This window comes from Chiloscyllium plagiosum, unplaced genomic scaffold (genome assembly GCF_037043375.1).
Source record: "Chiloscyllium plagiosum isolate Xiang-an unplaced genomic scaffold, Cpla_swu_hap1 HiC_scaffold_9, whole genome shotgun sequence".
Lineage (NCBI taxonomy): Eukaryota > Metazoa > Chordata > Chondrichthyes > Orectolobiformes > Hemiscylliidae > Chiloscyllium > Chiloscyllium plagiosum.
The window spans coordinates 25,603,158-25,619,902 of record NW_028270147.1 but is presented as its reverse complement, the minus strand read 5'-3'; the positions used below and the strand labels follow the sequence as shown (position 1 = coordinate 25,619,902).

General features: G+C 42.5%; 1 protein-coding gene across 1 annotated transcript in view; it reads left to right on the top strand.

The window, feature by feature from the left end:
• The window catches only part of LOC122554210 (dihydropyrimidine dehydrogenase [NADP(+)]-like), a 739,011-nt gene that overhangs the window by 393,279 nt on the left and 328,987 nt on the right, over window positions 1–16,745 (top strand). The window contains exon 12 of the mRNA XM_043698867.2: window positions 5,720–5,904. Within this exon, the coding sequence (XP_043554802.2) occupies window positions 5,720–5,904 (185 nt within the window). The remainder of the gene's footprint in view (window positions 1–5,719; window positions 5,905–16,745) is intronic.

Sequence of the window (16,745 nt, the reverse complement as noted above, 5' to 3'; positions counted from 1 at the left end):
CATAATGTGATTGATACTGAACTCAACCATTCAGTGCAAGGGCAATTGGGGATGGACAACAAATTCGGGCCACATCCCAGAAGAAATAAAAAAATAAAAATCTCTGTGTGATGATAGTAGGCTGTAAGTTCTCAGTTTTATTGACAGCTGAAAAGGATTGTCATTAACAGATTTTGACATGAAGCCAATAATACAACTGCTTATTTTTACAAGGGCTTGAATATTTCAGAGGGTTTCAGCCATTTCAATGGGGATTCATGACTGGAGGTATTTTTATTATATAGTAGAGTCTATAATAGATGCCTGGAATTTTATTGTGCTTCATCACAATAACTCCTGAGATTAGTCCACAGTGAATACTGGATGAGTTAGCATAGAAGTTGCCACAGTTAAGATTGGATTGTCGTGAGTTGGTATTGAGGTGACATGGAGTTATAATGGGGCATTAGAATGAGTGGGGCAGATGAGTAGTCATGGAAGTGGCATGGGATTTGGGGATGCTTTTTTTTTTAGCTAATTAAGAAAATGAGATTAGAATAGTTAGGTTCTTATTTTTGAGTCAAAGTAACAGAGATTTGCGGTGAGCCTTTTAAGCAGCTGGAGTCATTTAGTGGCCTCTGAACAGCATCTATGGCAGCATCTCAACTCCACACCTACTCTCCACTTCCCCCCTCCCTCCACCTGACTGGAGGTCCCACCATTAAGGTGAACCTTTCATGAGGAAGGAGATTTCCAGACTCTTGCTATCTGGCGTTGCAGTAAAAGTCAGGCCCGTTATGTCAATGCAGAAAGAAGATCCATCCAGTACCTCAGAGTTTCATCCTCCTCTATAATGTGTTGCAGATATTCACATACTGTTTCAGTTTTTAAACGGTTCTTTCACAGCCACTCAGAGTGTCAATGGTTGGAACTTGAATCTTGGATTGTTATCTATTTTATCTTCACATTTATGTCTGAACTTATGTTACTTATGATGAATGCAAAGGGATTAGTTTAAACTTGAGATCAAGACTTTGACACTCTCAGCTATTTTCTTAATTATTGTTCGAGTTTTTTTCTACCTGACGGTTTGTCACATTAGATTAGATTCCCGACAGTGTGGCCCTTCAGCCCAACAAGTCCACACTGACCCTCTGAAGAGTAACCCATCCAGGCCCATTCCCCTACTAACTCATCTATCACTATGGGCAATTTAGCATGGCCAATTCACCTGACCTGCACATCTTTGGACTGTGGGAGGAAACCGGAGCACCCGGAGGAAACCCACGCAGACACGGGAAGAATGTGCGAACTCCAAGCAGACAGTCATCCAAGACTGGAATCGAACCCAGGTCTCTGGTGCTGCGAGGCGGCAGTGCTAACCACTGATCTACTGTGCCGCCCAATTAATTATGACTCTTTTTTTGTGAAATGTCACACTACCTTTATCAAAAACAATTTCTTGCAAGTTCATTTGTACCTGAACTCTTTAATCAAAACTGCCACATTTTCATAGAACGTTACAGTGCAGTACAGGCCCTTCGGCCCTCGATGTTGCACCAACCTGTCATACCAATCTGAAGCCCATCTAACCTACACTATTCCATTTACGTTCATGTGTTTGTCCAATGACGACTTAAATGCACTTAAAGTTGGCGAATCTACTACTGTCGCAGGCAAAGCATTCCATACCCCTACTACTCTCTGAATAAAGAAACTGCCTCTGACATCTGTCCTATATCTATCACCCCTCAATTTAAAGCTATGCCCCCTCATGCTCACCGTCACCATACTTGGAAAAAGACTCTCCCTGTCCGCCCTATCTAACCCTCTGATTATCTTATATGTCTCTATTAAGCCACCTCTCAACCTTCTTCTCTCCAACAAAAATAGCCTCAAGTCCCTCAGCCTTTCCTCATAAGACCTCCCCTCCATACCAGGCAACATCCTAGTAAATCTCCTCTGCACCTTTTCCAAAGCTTCCACATCCTTCTTATAATGTGGGATTGGTTTGGGATTTTTCATTTAACCCACCCTAGTCAATGTTAAGAGGGAGCCCACTTTTCCCAATTGTAGGTCAGGTTCTGAACTTTATCACAACATGGTCTCTATTTGCCATCACTAATATAAAATTAGATATTTATTGAAGAAAAATGCCTGTTGTCACTTTGGGTGTGCAACTCTTTTAATTTGTGCACAATTTTTTTTGTAGACTCAATGTTTAGGTGATGCGAGATGTAGGTTTAAGAAATCTACTGCACAAACAGAAATCTGAAGTGAATGTAGAAAGTTCTGGAAACCCTCAGCAGGGTTCCAATGAAAGTTCATTGACCTGAAACATTAAACCTACTTTCCTCTCTCCCAGATCCGTTTCCATCATTTTCAGTTTTTATTTCACATAATCTGAATCTAACCCCAGTACTGCACTGTACTTAGTGGAGAATTCATATATTATTACTGAATTCAGTTAATGTCAATGCAATTTAGCCATTTTTTTGTCAAACATGCTTCTGCTATCTTATAATTTATTGTGACTGCAGTTTGGACACATGATCTGCTTCTTGTTCTTCCAGGCTCTGTTGTTTAAAATAGTGCAGGGAGCCACCTCTTATGTAAACTAACTTGTAGTGTTAATCATCTGTAACCATTGCCAATGAATTTCTGTAGTTCAGATGTATTGGTATTGATCGCTGAATAGCATAGCAACATCAAAATCTTGTCCTAACAATTCCCACAGATGTATTTGGATAATTGAGCTGAAATGACCCTCATTTATGTGTTGTTGTACAGTGCTAGGTCATTAAGTGCATTAAGCAATGTACCATTAATTTAGAGAAAAACAAAACACAACACTGGGACAACAGAATCGGTTCTGGGGGAGGTGGGACCATTACAAACCAGACGGTCTGTGCCTGGGCAGGACTGGAACAAATGTGGCGTTTTCCACTTGGATGGCATAAATAAGAAAGTAGACTATTATCTGAATGGTAGCAGTTTAGGAAAAGGTGAGGTCCAACGAGACCTGCATGTCATGGTGGAACAGTTGCCAAAGATTGGCATGCAGGTGCAGAAGACGGTGAGGAAAACTAATGGCATGCTGGCCTTCATAGAGGTTTTGAGTATCAGAGTAAGGATGGTCTTGCTGTAGTTATACCGGCCTTGGTGAGGCCACACCTTGAGTACTGTTTGCAGTTTTGGTCTGCTAGTCTGGGGAAGAACATTCTTGTTATTGAGTGAGTTCAGCAAATGTTCACCAGACTGATTCCTTGGGAGGCAGGACTGACAGATGAAGAAAAACTGGATTGACTGGGTTTGTACTTACTGGAATTTAGAAGAATGAAGTGGGGAGAATGCAAAGAAACAAATAAAGTCCTGTTAGGACTGGATTGAACAGGCTAGATGTAGAAAGAATGTTCCCAATGTTGAAGGAATCCAGAACTAGTTATCACAGTCTCAGAATGTGGGTTACACAATGAATTTCTGTAGTTCAGATGTATTGGTATTGATCGCTGAATAGCATAGCAACATCAAAATCTTGTCCTAACAATTCCCACAGATGTATTTGGATAATTGAGCTGAAATGACCCTCATTTATGTGTTGTTGTACAGTGCTAGGTCATTAAGTGCATTAAGCAATGTACCATTAATTTAGAGAAAAACAAAACTTGTTGGTTATAGTCCAACAAGTTCATTTGGAAGTACTAGCTTTCGGAGCACTGCTTCATCAGGTAGCTGTGGAACAGGATCATAGGTCACAGAAGTGAAAGCAAAATTCCATACATGCACCACCCTCTGTGCCCTTTACATCTCTTTTAAATCTTTCCTTTCTCACCTTAAACCTACACCCTCTAGACTTGGACACCACACCCTGGGAAAAAGGCCTTGTCTTTTCACCCTATCCATGTCCCTCAAGATCTCATATCCCTCTAAAAGGTTACTCCTCAGCCACCAAAGCTCCAGGGAACACAGCCCCTGCCTATTTAGCCTCTCACTATGGCTCTAACCCTCCAACTTATAGCAACACCCTTGTAAATCTTTTCTGCATCCTTTCACGTTTCACAACATCCTTCCTATAGCAGGTAGACCAGAAGTGACCTAACCAATGGCCTGTACAGCCATGTCATGACCTCCAACTCTTATGTCCTCTGCAGGTTATCTCCCTTGTTTCAGCTGGCAAGCTGTAAATCTGTGCAGCTGAATTTTCCCAAGTTAGTGATGGCAGACCTGGAGGTAAAGAGCCTCGAAAATACCAAGGATCCAGATTGGAGTGGTTTTTGGTTAAATGGGGTTGTTGCCCAAGGATGCGCTGGAACATGAATTGACTGCCCATGTAGTGGTACAACCAGTTTGTATATTTAAGATATATTTAAGATGATTAAAGGTAGCTTGGAGCACGTACCAGGATTCTGCTGGTGGCTGAGGGCCATCACTATCTGAGGAGCCTGCCAGTTTAATGGAAGTGGAATCCCTGAGTCAGCCTGAGAGATTCTTTGGGCTGAACACCCAGGTCATGGCCACAAAAGTTAACCTCAATAATGCACCTGGAGGGATATCCCCTCAAGTAAGTGGTGCTCCTACTTCTGATCTATGAATTCAACTCTGCTCCTCCAATGTTAAATTTGTGTTGAAGTGCACTCATAGTTGCTCATCTACCTCATTCGTGGTCACCTTTCCCCCTAGTGGGGGTACTGAGCCTGGAGATTTGATGGCTCTATGATTTGGGTAACAGCATCATGGAACTGTCCAGATTTCTTAATACGATGGCAATCACAGAGGCCGTCAACCTCAGCACCATCTCTAAGAACATTATGCAGCTGCTTCAACATCAGGAAGTGCAGGTTCAGGACTACCATTTGGTCTGATATCATGGTGTTGAAACCTATGATAAAATCATGACAGTGGTTCAGAAACCCCTTCTTCCAGGCCTAATGAAGCAGCAAAGCTTCAGACAGGAGATAAATTTAATGAAAAGAGAGCACAGTTGAACTATGACTTCCTAATTTCTAGTTTTTTTCTCAGCTAATTGATGGATGATTCACTCAAGCTATATATTATAGATAAATTAGAGTTATAGTGCTGACAAAGCTGAGTAAAAATTGTTTTCTACATGCAAGGAAGAATTTATTTGCCTAGTAGAACTTATTTGGCATGTAGAACTCAGAAGGTTAAATTTGAACTGTATTTTCCAACAACGTTACTCCCTAAATTAAACAAATTAGAAGCAGTTAGAAATACAAATCAGAACAATGGGATTAGATAAGATTCCCCACAGTGTGGAAACAGGCCCTTCACTCAACAAGTCCACACAGACCCTCTGAAGATGAACCCACCCAGACCCATCTCCCACTGACTAATGCACCTAACACTACGGGCAATTTAGCATGGCCAATTCAGCGGACCTGCACATCTTTGGACTGTGGGAGGAAACTGGAGCACCCGAAGGAAACCCACACAGACACGGAGAGAATGTGCAAACTCCACACAGACAGTCGCCCAAGGCTGGAATTAAACCTGAGTCCCTGGCACTGTGAGGCAGCAGTGCTAACCACTGAGCCACCGTGCCACCCCAAGAAAAGTTAGTGGTTGCTTTTGCAGGCCATGGACCTGATGGGTCGAAGGGCCTTTTTCTGTTCTGCAGATCTCGATGATAAATAATATTAACAAGATTTAGACAAGACCTGGCTTGCTTAATTTTCCAGATCACCACCTTATTTTTCTTTTCTGTTTACATTTATTGCAGTGAAAGAGGCCATGACTAAGATCAGGTTTAACAGATGGGGCTTCTTGGATGTTGACACAGAGACCATGCAGACGAGTGAGCCGTGGGTTTTTGCAGGTGGTGACATCGCTGGTTTGGCTAACACCACCGTCGAGTCTGTGAATGATGGGAAACAGGCATCATGGCACATTCACAAATATTTGCAGGTGGGTAAAAGCTCTGCAGTTTGAAGCCCATTGCTTGCTCGCTATTTTCTGAATCAATGGATTCTATCGAATCTCTGAAGGTTTCAGTTCAGTCCTTTGGTTGTGGCTGTACACCGTTAAATAAGAGAATCTATGTTTTGAGCTACAGTTAATTCAGGTATGCCACACTCATTTAGAACATGAAGTTAACAGTGTGGGCTAAAATTGAAATGTTGATAAATTATTTTTTGCTGGTGACAGGATAAGAATTTATTTATTTGATTAATTTCATCCCAGTATCATTCCATACTCGTGGATATTCTGTCGCAAAATGAATCGAGAATAGATTGTCAGCAATTGTTTTCTTCACTCCCAGCAGAAACAGAGATTGCACCTACAAGAGATTACTTTCTTTCTTTCTGTCCCAATCTCCCTTTCTCATCCACATTCATTTGACCTTTAACTTTCTCAACATTTCTTCATTCTTATACTAACCAGCTCTCTCCATTTTCCCATATTGTTCCCGGTTCAACAAGGTGTTTATCTTTATATTCTAGTCCCATGACATTGCTGTCTTCCTGCTGAACAATCAAATGTATCTTTTTGCTTTTTATGCTTTTGTTCTGTCTGTCAAAAACACCACTGTGTTTTTTCTCTCTTACAAGGTTCTTCCTTTAGACCCAAAACACCTAGGATGATTTTTCTTGCCGTTTCTTGAGATGCTTTATAAATATGTTTGGCATTTCTGTTTCATTTTTTTTTCTCTTTCCTTCCCTAGTTGTATTTTTCTTCCTTGTATCTCTCTCAACCGTCACATCTCAGTATATCTCCCCTGAAGTTTTGGCTTCTTAAAAATTTAACTTGTTACTCTTTCTCAAAACAATAAGACATAGGAACAGAGGAAGACCATTTAACTCATCATGTCTGCTGCACCATTTAATGAGATCACTGCTGATCAGGTCATCCTCAATTCAATTTTTCTCCCTTTTGCCATAACTGTTCACTCCCTCAGATTAAAAATCTGTCTATCCCAGCCTAGAATATACTTAATGACCAATCAACCTTAACAACAGTCTGCAGCACAGAATTCACTACTCTCTGGAAAAAGAAATTTCACCTCATCTCTGTATCAGCCTAGAGAACCTTCTATGGACTACCAGCAATGCCATTACATTTTTCCTTCGGAAAAGGGGCCAGAATTATTCCCAGTATTTTAGCTGACTAATGCCTTGTATAGCTTTAGCAAAGCCTCCCTATTTTATCCTCCAGTCAGTCCCTTTGAAATAGGCGCCAACATTCCATTTACCTTTGTCATTACCTGCCATTTCAGCCACAATCAGCTCAGAGATGTCAACTAACTTGGGAACTTATATATAGAACATCCAAGCACAGAAACAGACCACTCAACCCTACCGGTCCCACCTTGTGTTCATATTCCTCATGTGCATCGCCCCACTCCTCTTCATCTAACGCTAGTGGTGTCTCCTTCAATTCCTTTCTCCCCTTGCGTGTTTACCTAGCTTTTCTAAAATGCATGTATCTTTTTTGATCCAATTAACCCTTGTGGTAGCAAGTTCAATGTTTTAATCACTCTTAATAAAGAAGATTTTCCTGAAATCCCTCCTGGATTTATTAGTGACTGTTATAGTTATTGTCTCTAATTTTCAAGTCTTCTCCAGATTGACTCAATCTAACCCTTTCATTACCTTAAAGTCCTCTATCAAGTCACTCATCAGCATTCTGTCCGCCAAAGGAAAAGAAAATCTCAATCTATTGAATCTTTCCTGATATATTGATATCATCCTTGCAAATCTTTTTGTACTTTCTTCTGCTTTTACAATATGGAGATCAGGACGGTGCACAGTCCTGTAAATGATATTCCAAGATTTCCTCAACTTTGCTCTAACTTATCAGCTTTTCAGTTATGTCATTCTCAAAATAAACCCTGGTGTTTGTGTTCTTGATTTTTGACAACGGTATGCCAGTACATCCATGTTCCTTTGCTTCTCTACCCCATTTACACTCTCTCCATCCCATTTTGAAAACATTGCCCACAATTTCAGGCTTCTCTCCACCCCAGGAGCCAAGGAGAAACAAGGGGGTTTGATGAATCTGGTGGAATGGTATGAGAATACCATTCCCATTGCTTTCCCTGCTCTGCTGATATTTTATCAACAGCAGAGTCAGTAGTGGATGATGGACTGTCCATCTTTAAATGATTTAGATCATTCAGAGGCAGGGCGTCTCCCCACTACTGCTAGTATTTTACCAATCATGGGTGGGCACATTATTACCTATGGGTGCCATCCAATAAAAACTTCCAGCTTTCTGTGGACTCAGAGTGGGAGGGGATATTTTTGTTTGGGCATTATGCCGCAGTGGTATCGCTGTATTAGTGAAGTAGGCAACTATAGATAGCAGCTCATCAGTAGCTTCATAATAGCAATTAGTGAGAGGTAATTAAGTCTGCATCCTGTGAATGAATAAACAAACATTGTTTTGATTTTAAATGTGGGGCACAATACATATTCCGTCAGCAAATGTATCATTTTATAGACTTACTGGGCGAGTCATATGGACCAATGAGGACAGTCCTGCATTGAGTTTCAGAATCTCAAAGATGCTGAAAATGTTGGATGAGGAAGTAATTTGTAACTGAAGTGTTCAAGTGGAACTAGCAACCAGAGTGCCAAGAAGCATTGGCTTTTGGCTTTGTTTCTTCTGTGCTTCAAATTCAGTTTAAATTATGATATAACCAATTTTGTGTTGAGTGGGACAGGCTCAGAGTTACAATCCTTCACCTTACTGATAACAAAGCATTGCTACTTCCCCTTCCTCAGCAAACAAGTTTATAACACTAGGAGAAAGTGAGGACCGCAGATGCTGGAGATCAGAGTCGAGAGTGTGTGGTGCTGGAAAAGCACAGCAGGTCATGCAGCATCCAAGGAGCAGGAGAGTCGACGTTTCAGGCAGGAGCCCCTCATCAGGAATGAGGCTTGTGAGTCAAGGGGGTGGAGAGATAAATGGGAGGGGGTGGGGCTGGGGAGAAGGCAGCTGAGAATGCAATCTACAGTCCCAGACTAATGAGTTCAACATAGTCTGCGATCTCTGTGCCTACTTTTTTAACCAGGACACCCGCCCACCCACCGAGGACCCCTTCTCCCACCTCCAACACATCCCTTCCACCTGGACACCCCTTGCTGGTCTGCTACCCGCCCTTGATCTCTTCATTTCAAACTGCTGCCGTGACATCGACCGCCTCAACCTGTCCAACCGCCTCACCCACTCCAACCTCTTGCCCTCACAATGTGCAGCCCTCCACTGCCTCTGCTCCAACTCCTACCTCACCTTCAAACCAGTGGACAAAGGGGGTGCAGTGGTAGTCTGGCGCACTGACCTCTACACCGCTGAAGCCAGGAACCAACTCAAAGACACCTCCTCCTACTGCCCCCTCGACCATGATCCCCCCCCCATCATCAAACCATCATCTCCCAGACAAACACAACCTCATCACCTCAGGGGACCTTCCACCCGCACCTTCCAATCTCATAGTCCGAGAATCCTGCACTGCCCGATTCTACCTCCTTCCCAAGATCCACAAGACTGACTACCCTGGCCAACCCATTGTCTCAGCCTGCTTCTGCCCCATTGAACTCATCTCCACCTATCTCGATTCTGTCCTATCCCCCTTGGTCCAGGAACTCTCCACATACATTCGGGACACCACCCAAGCCCTCCACCTCCTCCAAGATTCTATTTCCCCAGCCCCCAATGCCTCATCTTCACCAAGGACATTCAGTCCCTCTACACCTCCATCTGCCATGACCAGGCCCTCCAAGCCCTCCATTTCTTCCTCTCCCAACGTCCCTACCAGTACCTTTCCACTGACACTCTCATTCGTTTGGCTGAACAGGTTCTCACCCTCAACAATTTCTCCTTCAAATCCTCCAACTTTCTCCAGACGAAAGGGTTAGCCCTGGGCACTGCATGAGCCCCAGCTCTGCCTGTCTCTTTGTCAGCTATGCAGAACAATGCATCTTCTGGAGTTACACTGGCACCATTCCTGACCTTTTCCTCCAATATATTGATGACTGCATTGGTGCCACCTCGTGCTCCTGCAAGGAGGTCGAACAGTTCATCAACTTCACCAACACATTCAACGCCGACCTTAAATTCACCTGGACCATCTCTAACACCTCCGTCCCCTTCCTGGACCTCTCCATCTCCATCAACGATGACTGACTCAACACTGACATTTTTTACAAACCCACCGACTCCCACCCACAGCTACCTTGATTACACCTCCTCCCACCCTGTCTCCTGTAAAGATGCTATCCTGTATTTCCAATTCCTCCGCCTCTGCTACATCTGCTCCCAGGAGGACCAGTTCCACCACAGAACACACCAGATGGCCTCCTTCTTTAAAGACTGAAATTTCCTCTCCCACGTGGTTGAAGATACCCTCCAACGCATCTCATCCACGTCCCGCACCTCCGCCCTCGAACCCCACCCCTCCAACTGCAACAAGGACAGAATCTCCCGGTCCTCACCTTCCACCCCATCAATTTCCGCATAAATCGCATCACCTACCAACATTTCCGCCACATACAAATGGACCTTCCAGCTGAGCACCATCCCCATGATGTATCTCTCCTGTCAATCTTCCTTTCCACCTATCACCTTCACCTCCACTCCATCCAATTATTGCATTCTCAGCTACCTTCTCCCCAGCCCCACCCTGCTCCCATTTATCTCTCCACCCCTGAGGCTCCCAGCCTCACTCCTGATGAAGGGCTTTTGCCCGAAACTTCGATATTCCTGGTCCTCGGATGCTGCATGACCTGCTGTGCTTTTCCAGCACCACACATTCTCAACTTTGAATGTGTCTGGTTTGTATGGGCTTTAGGGCCAATTTGATATTGGCTAACAGATACTGCCTCAGGCAAAAGGCACAATGGCACAATGGTTAGCACTGCTGCCTCACAGCGCTAGAGACCTGGGTTCAATTCCTGCCTTAGGCAACTGTGTGGAGTTTGCACATTCTCCCCGTGTCTGCGTGGGTTTTCTCCGGGTGCTCCAGTTTCCTCCCATAGGTCAGTTGAATTGGCCATGCTAAATTGCCTGTAGTGTTAGGTGTAGGGGAAGGGTCTGGGTGGGTTATGCTTCAGCGTGTTGGTCTGGACTTGTTGGACTGAAGGACCTGTTTCCACACTGTAAGTAATCTAATCTAACAAAAAGTTTAAAAAAAAACCCTTGTACAATGAAACAGGAGTGGTCAGTTCTCTCTGCTCAGTTTTTCTCTGGTTTGGTTTGGTTTTGGCAGTCTGGCTGTTCAGGAGCTGCTGGGGAATCCAAAGAAGCAACTATAGTAGAAGGAGGTTCCATGCTGTATCTCTCTGCCATCTCTCTCTCCTATAAGATCCTGTGTTTGATTTTACCTTTTTTTCCCGAAAGGTGTTTTTGGGATTGACCTTATAGAGGTTTACAAAATTATGAGGAGCATGGATAGGATAAATAGACAGAGTCTTTTCCTTGGGGTGGGGGAGTCCAGAACTAGAGGACATAGGTTTAGGGTGAGGGGGGAAAGAGATAAAAGAGACCTAAGGGGCAACTTTTTCACGCAGAGGGTGGTACATGTATGGAATGAGCTGCCAGAGGAAGTGGTGGAGGCTGGTACAATTACAACATTTAAGAGGCATTTGGATGGGCATATAAATAGGAAGGGTTTGGGCCGGGTGCTGGCAGGTGGGACTAGATTGGGTTGGGATATTTGGTCGGCATGGACGGGTTGGACCGAAGGGTCTGTTTTCATGCTGTACATCTGTATGACTCTATGACTCTATGACTCTAAGTGGTTGGGTCAGCTGCATTACTCGTGGAATATCCTTGTTTCACCTGTTTAAAACAACTAGAAAAGTTAGAGTCTGGGCTAATTTCTTGAAATGTTTTGAAGGAGTCTGGCCTGGTCCATAACACATTTAAATATCATTTTAGCAACTAAAAATCATGACAATCACATTCAATGCTGAAGAAATGAAGAGTTGAATGCCGTGTTATTACAGTAAGAATTAATTTCACCTCGATATTTAATAGTTCCTTGGAGACTAATATTTAAATAATAATTTATTTTAATATTACATTATTCAAATGTGCTAAGTAGAACATACAATGGGGAATTTAGTCAATATTGAGTAATAGGTTCATCAGAAAAACCACAATTTTGATTCTTCTGCCTTCTTCATTATACCTAGTCTGTGTACCTGAGTATTCGTTCTGTGTCAAATTATTTTCATTTAATTGCTTAGTATATCTTATGCAGGTAAAATACATTCACAAATTTAAATGCTATGAACTTTCATAAAGGTTTCTTGTATATCTTTACTTATCATAAAATATTTACTGAAATGCAATTTGCCTCATGTTAGCATTTTGACTTGTACTAAATTAATGTTATTTAGTTATTAAATATATGAAAATCTTTATTTTGGCTGCAAAATTGTAATTAATGAAGAGGAAATAATAGCTAAGTATTTAGTTTATTGGGATTGGATACAATGTAAGAAGGTAGGTTTTATTCCAATTCTAAATTTTAATTCGTTTAACACAGATATTCATTTTTTTAAATACAGCAGTTAATAAGAAATTTCAACAAGATCTGAATATGTTAACCATGTCTGAAATTTTTTACAATCTGTGAATTTTCTTCTGCTTCTAATTATTTGACCCTCCCAAGTGGTTTACCATCTACTTGCTGTCTGCCCTACAGCCAACTGAAGCTTCTTCTCTTTTCTTTCAGGCTTGATATTAAAGCTATCCTTCAAAGAAGTTTCTAATGTAGCAGCTGGCAAGACATGGGCTTAAAACATTTTGGATTGTTTCACAGTCTTATTTATGAATCATTGTTCAGACAGCAACTGCTCCTTTCTTTCCATTGAAAAAGAATGCTAATGTCTATACTGTTCACTATCTATTGAAATGTGTCAGTAAATGCTTTAGGCCTCTTGTTGTGTAGTGGTAAGCATATAGAGGAGGAGATCTGCGTTCAAGTCCCAACCACTTCATCGGTGTGTGATAACATCTCTGAATAGGTTGAGTAGAAAATAAACTTTAACCATGAAGGGCTCTATAGGTTGCTCGGGCGGGGGGGGAGGGGTCATAGAAAGAACAGTAGGATCAAGAGGAGACACGAATATGGTAGATGATGTTTTATGTTGGTGTTTTTGAATGTAGGGTTGGAGTTGGAAACGTCATAATACTGAGGCAGTAAGGACCAGGACAGTGGGAAGGTGGCTAAGGGAGCAACTACTGATGGTGGAGTTAAAATCGTGAGGTGGAGAAGTAGCCAGGTATTATAGGATTAGAGGATGTCATGAAGGTGGAGTGATGAAGCCATGAAGACATCTGAAGGCAAAGTCAAGGGAAATGGTTCACTAGAATTTGGGCAACCAGTAGAGTTTGCCAAGGTCAACAGTAATAGAAATGGAGACAGTGGGTGAAATCTTCATCAGCCCCCTTTGGAATGTCCCATATCGTGACCTCTACAGAGCCTTCCTCCTACACATGAATGCTTCCTGGCACTGCCCTGTCTCCTTGTGAGGAAGGGGCACCTACAGTTGGGGCCAAGATCTCTTGTATGCTTGCAGTTGAGGACCACTGATTAGGGAGATGGAACGTAGGTCAGGTGCACATCTAGCAGACTCTGAGGCTGCTGGACCTGGATCTCCATAGTAGCCACCACCTCTTAATACTAGTTGTGTATCTCAAGATAGTGACAACTGCTATAATAAGAAATAGAAAAGCAAAAGGACTGGGTATTTTCAGCAAACATATATATATATATATAATATATATATATACATATATATATATATACATAGGCTTAATGTCAAAAATATCACAAATTCATGTTATATAAAGAGAAAGGTCCTAAGGATGGAATCCAGTGATATTCCCAAGAAAGTTATTTAACCTCAAAATTAAAAACCTTTTGAGGTGATGTGATTTCTATAATGTGGCAGGGCGGAGCCAGTGAAGAACACTATCGCTGCCTATGTGTACTGTGGAGGAAGTTATTTGATGTGAATCAACTTGTCAAAAGAATTAATGGGCATGGAGCAGAGTTCAAAGTGGGATGATGATCAGTCATATAAGATGTCACTGGTGAATGTGACCAATGTTGTGAGTGGTACAGAAGCTTGATTGGAATGCTTTGACAGACAGTAATACAAGTGAAAAGCATTTTCCAGGAATTTAGAAGGAGAATGTCGAAGATGCAGTAGAAAACTATGAAGGAATGAAAATATATATTTTGATGACAGATGATAATGGTTTTGAAAGATGGAGAGATCAAACCAGAGAGTATGAGAAAATTAATGTCAGTGAACACGGGCCTGAAAAGGGAACGTCACTTACAATTCCTTTTCGCCAACAAAGACAACAATAATGCTGTCAGCACAGTAGCAATGACACATAATGAAACACAGCATTTCTGAAATACATTACTGAAGAGATGGTTTCGGTAATCTTGTCAGTAATTGATGAAAGATTTTAATCTGTCAAACCATTAATGGTCAGTATTCAGCCAGTATTTGATGCTGGTTTCACTGCCCAGGTTAATACCCAGATTTTCAAAGTTAAGTTCACTCCTTTTAGTTTTGTCACATGAGGAAATATGAGATGGAAACCAGGCTTTAACTGTGAGGGTTTTCCTGATCTGACAAACCCAGAAACCTGGTTTGTAAGGTGGAATCTAATGGATCACCAAGTGATCAAAGAAAGGGCAAGGACAAAATGGACATCAGTCTTTAAATAAAAACTCCATTCCACAAAATTATTGGAGAGACATATTATCTGTAGTGAGACTGATCTGATCAATCAGGAAGTCTCAATTACTAATCCATACATTTTCCTGATCTCAACTGGTGCTATGTGCATCAGCAGTCTGTTGTTAAGGAGTGGAAAAATCTGTCAGAGATTCCATTTTTTCTTGCTACCTAGTGACAATTAATGAAGAGTGTTGCGCATTGACATTGCGTAAGGTTAGCATTTGCTTGGTTATGATGCTGTAAAGAGAAACACCCTGCCGGCTTTCACTGTTCTATCCAGGTTAAGATTAGCCAGCAGGGTGACATGCTGGAGGGCTGTACCTACCCCACACCAACAGATAACTTCACTGCATAACTTATCCATAATTTTCAAAACTTTCTGTATCAGGAATCACTGGAACAAGCAGCTAAACAAGTCAACAGGGCATAGCAACCAGGCAAAGGAGAAGAATCCATCATTTTCTGCATTCTGAGCAATCCTGAAAGCAATAGATTTGAGAGGAAGTAACTGTTATGTGTCTGCATCAGGAGGCATCACTCCTGCAACCTAGAGGATGGTGGTACTGATGCTAACTGCCATTTCTCTCCTGTATGGGCTACAGAACAGTGCTGATACATACTCTTTGCTTTCTAGAACTCAACCTTTGCAATGAACTCTGGTTCAAGAAAGGTGTTTAAATTTTTAGCTGGCAGTATAACTGCAGGGTCAAAAAGTGTGGCACTGGAAACGCTCAGCTGGCAAGGCAGCATCCGAGGAGCAGAACAGTCGATGTTTCAAGCATAAGCTCTTCATCAGGAATGAGCGGGGTCCCAAGGAAGCTGAGAGGTAAATGTGAGGGGGCTGGGGGAAGATAGCTCGGAATGTGATAGGAAGATGAAGGTGGGAGATAATGGTGATAGGTCAGAGTGGAGAGTGGAGTGGAGAGGTGGGAAGAAAAATGGACAGGTAGGACCGTTCAAGAGGATGGTGCTGAGTTGGAGGGTTGGATCTGTGATAAGATGGGGGAGGAAAGATGAGGAAACTGGTGAAATCAACATTGATCCCTTATGGTTGAAGGGTCACAAGACAGAAGATGAGGTTCTTCCTCCAGATGTTGGGTGACTAGAATTTGGCGGTGGAGGAGGTGCAGGACTTGCATGTCCTTGGCAGAATGGGAGTTTAAGTGGTCAGCCACGGTGGGGTTGTTTAGTGTGGGTGTCCCAGAGATGTTCTCTGAAAGGTTCCGCAAGTTGGCGTCCTGTCTCCCCAGTGTAGAGGAGACCATATCAAGAGCAACAGACACAGTAGATGACATATGTGGAGGTGCAGGAGAATTTCTGGCAGATGTGGAAGGATCCTTTGGGGCCTTGGATGGAGGTTAACCCATACCTCCCCCCTCATCTCCACCCAAGACCCCAAAGGGCCCTTCCAGCGCCATACTTATTGACTCTGATCTCCAGCATCTTCAGTCCTCAATTTCTCAGCAATATAAATGCATACAAACTCTGAACTGATTCTTGAGTATACATAGTATGTACAGGTCAGTTACTAACCTCTAGTAAGAGCAGGAGAGTCATTCCTGATGAAGGGCTTATGCCCGAAACATTGATTCTCCTGCTGTTTGAATGCTGCCTTAGCTTGCTGTGCTTTTCCAATGCTACACTTTTCAACTCTGAATATTCACCAGTGTCATGTGACTCGCCTCTTAAAGGGATACAATCCCAACATTCCCTACGCCAATTGTAATACATAACACTACAACTCTCTTTTATGAAATAATGGGGAATTTTGCTTTCTTTGCAGGTATCAATGGAAAATGTGACAGCTTCTTTATTCTGTGCAACAGGTCTCAGGTCATCTTCATCTCAAGATGTCCAATCTGTGCTTTGATATGTTGGGATCCCTTCCAGTGTTCCCAGACAACCTCCTCACTCTCACCCTCCCACCAAGTACTCTCACACTCAGGGTCCTTTGAAAGCTGCCTGATTCCCTACACCCCCACTTACTCATAAAGTCTTGAAAGTTTCTCTTTAATGTTCCTGGAACTCCTCTCCTTC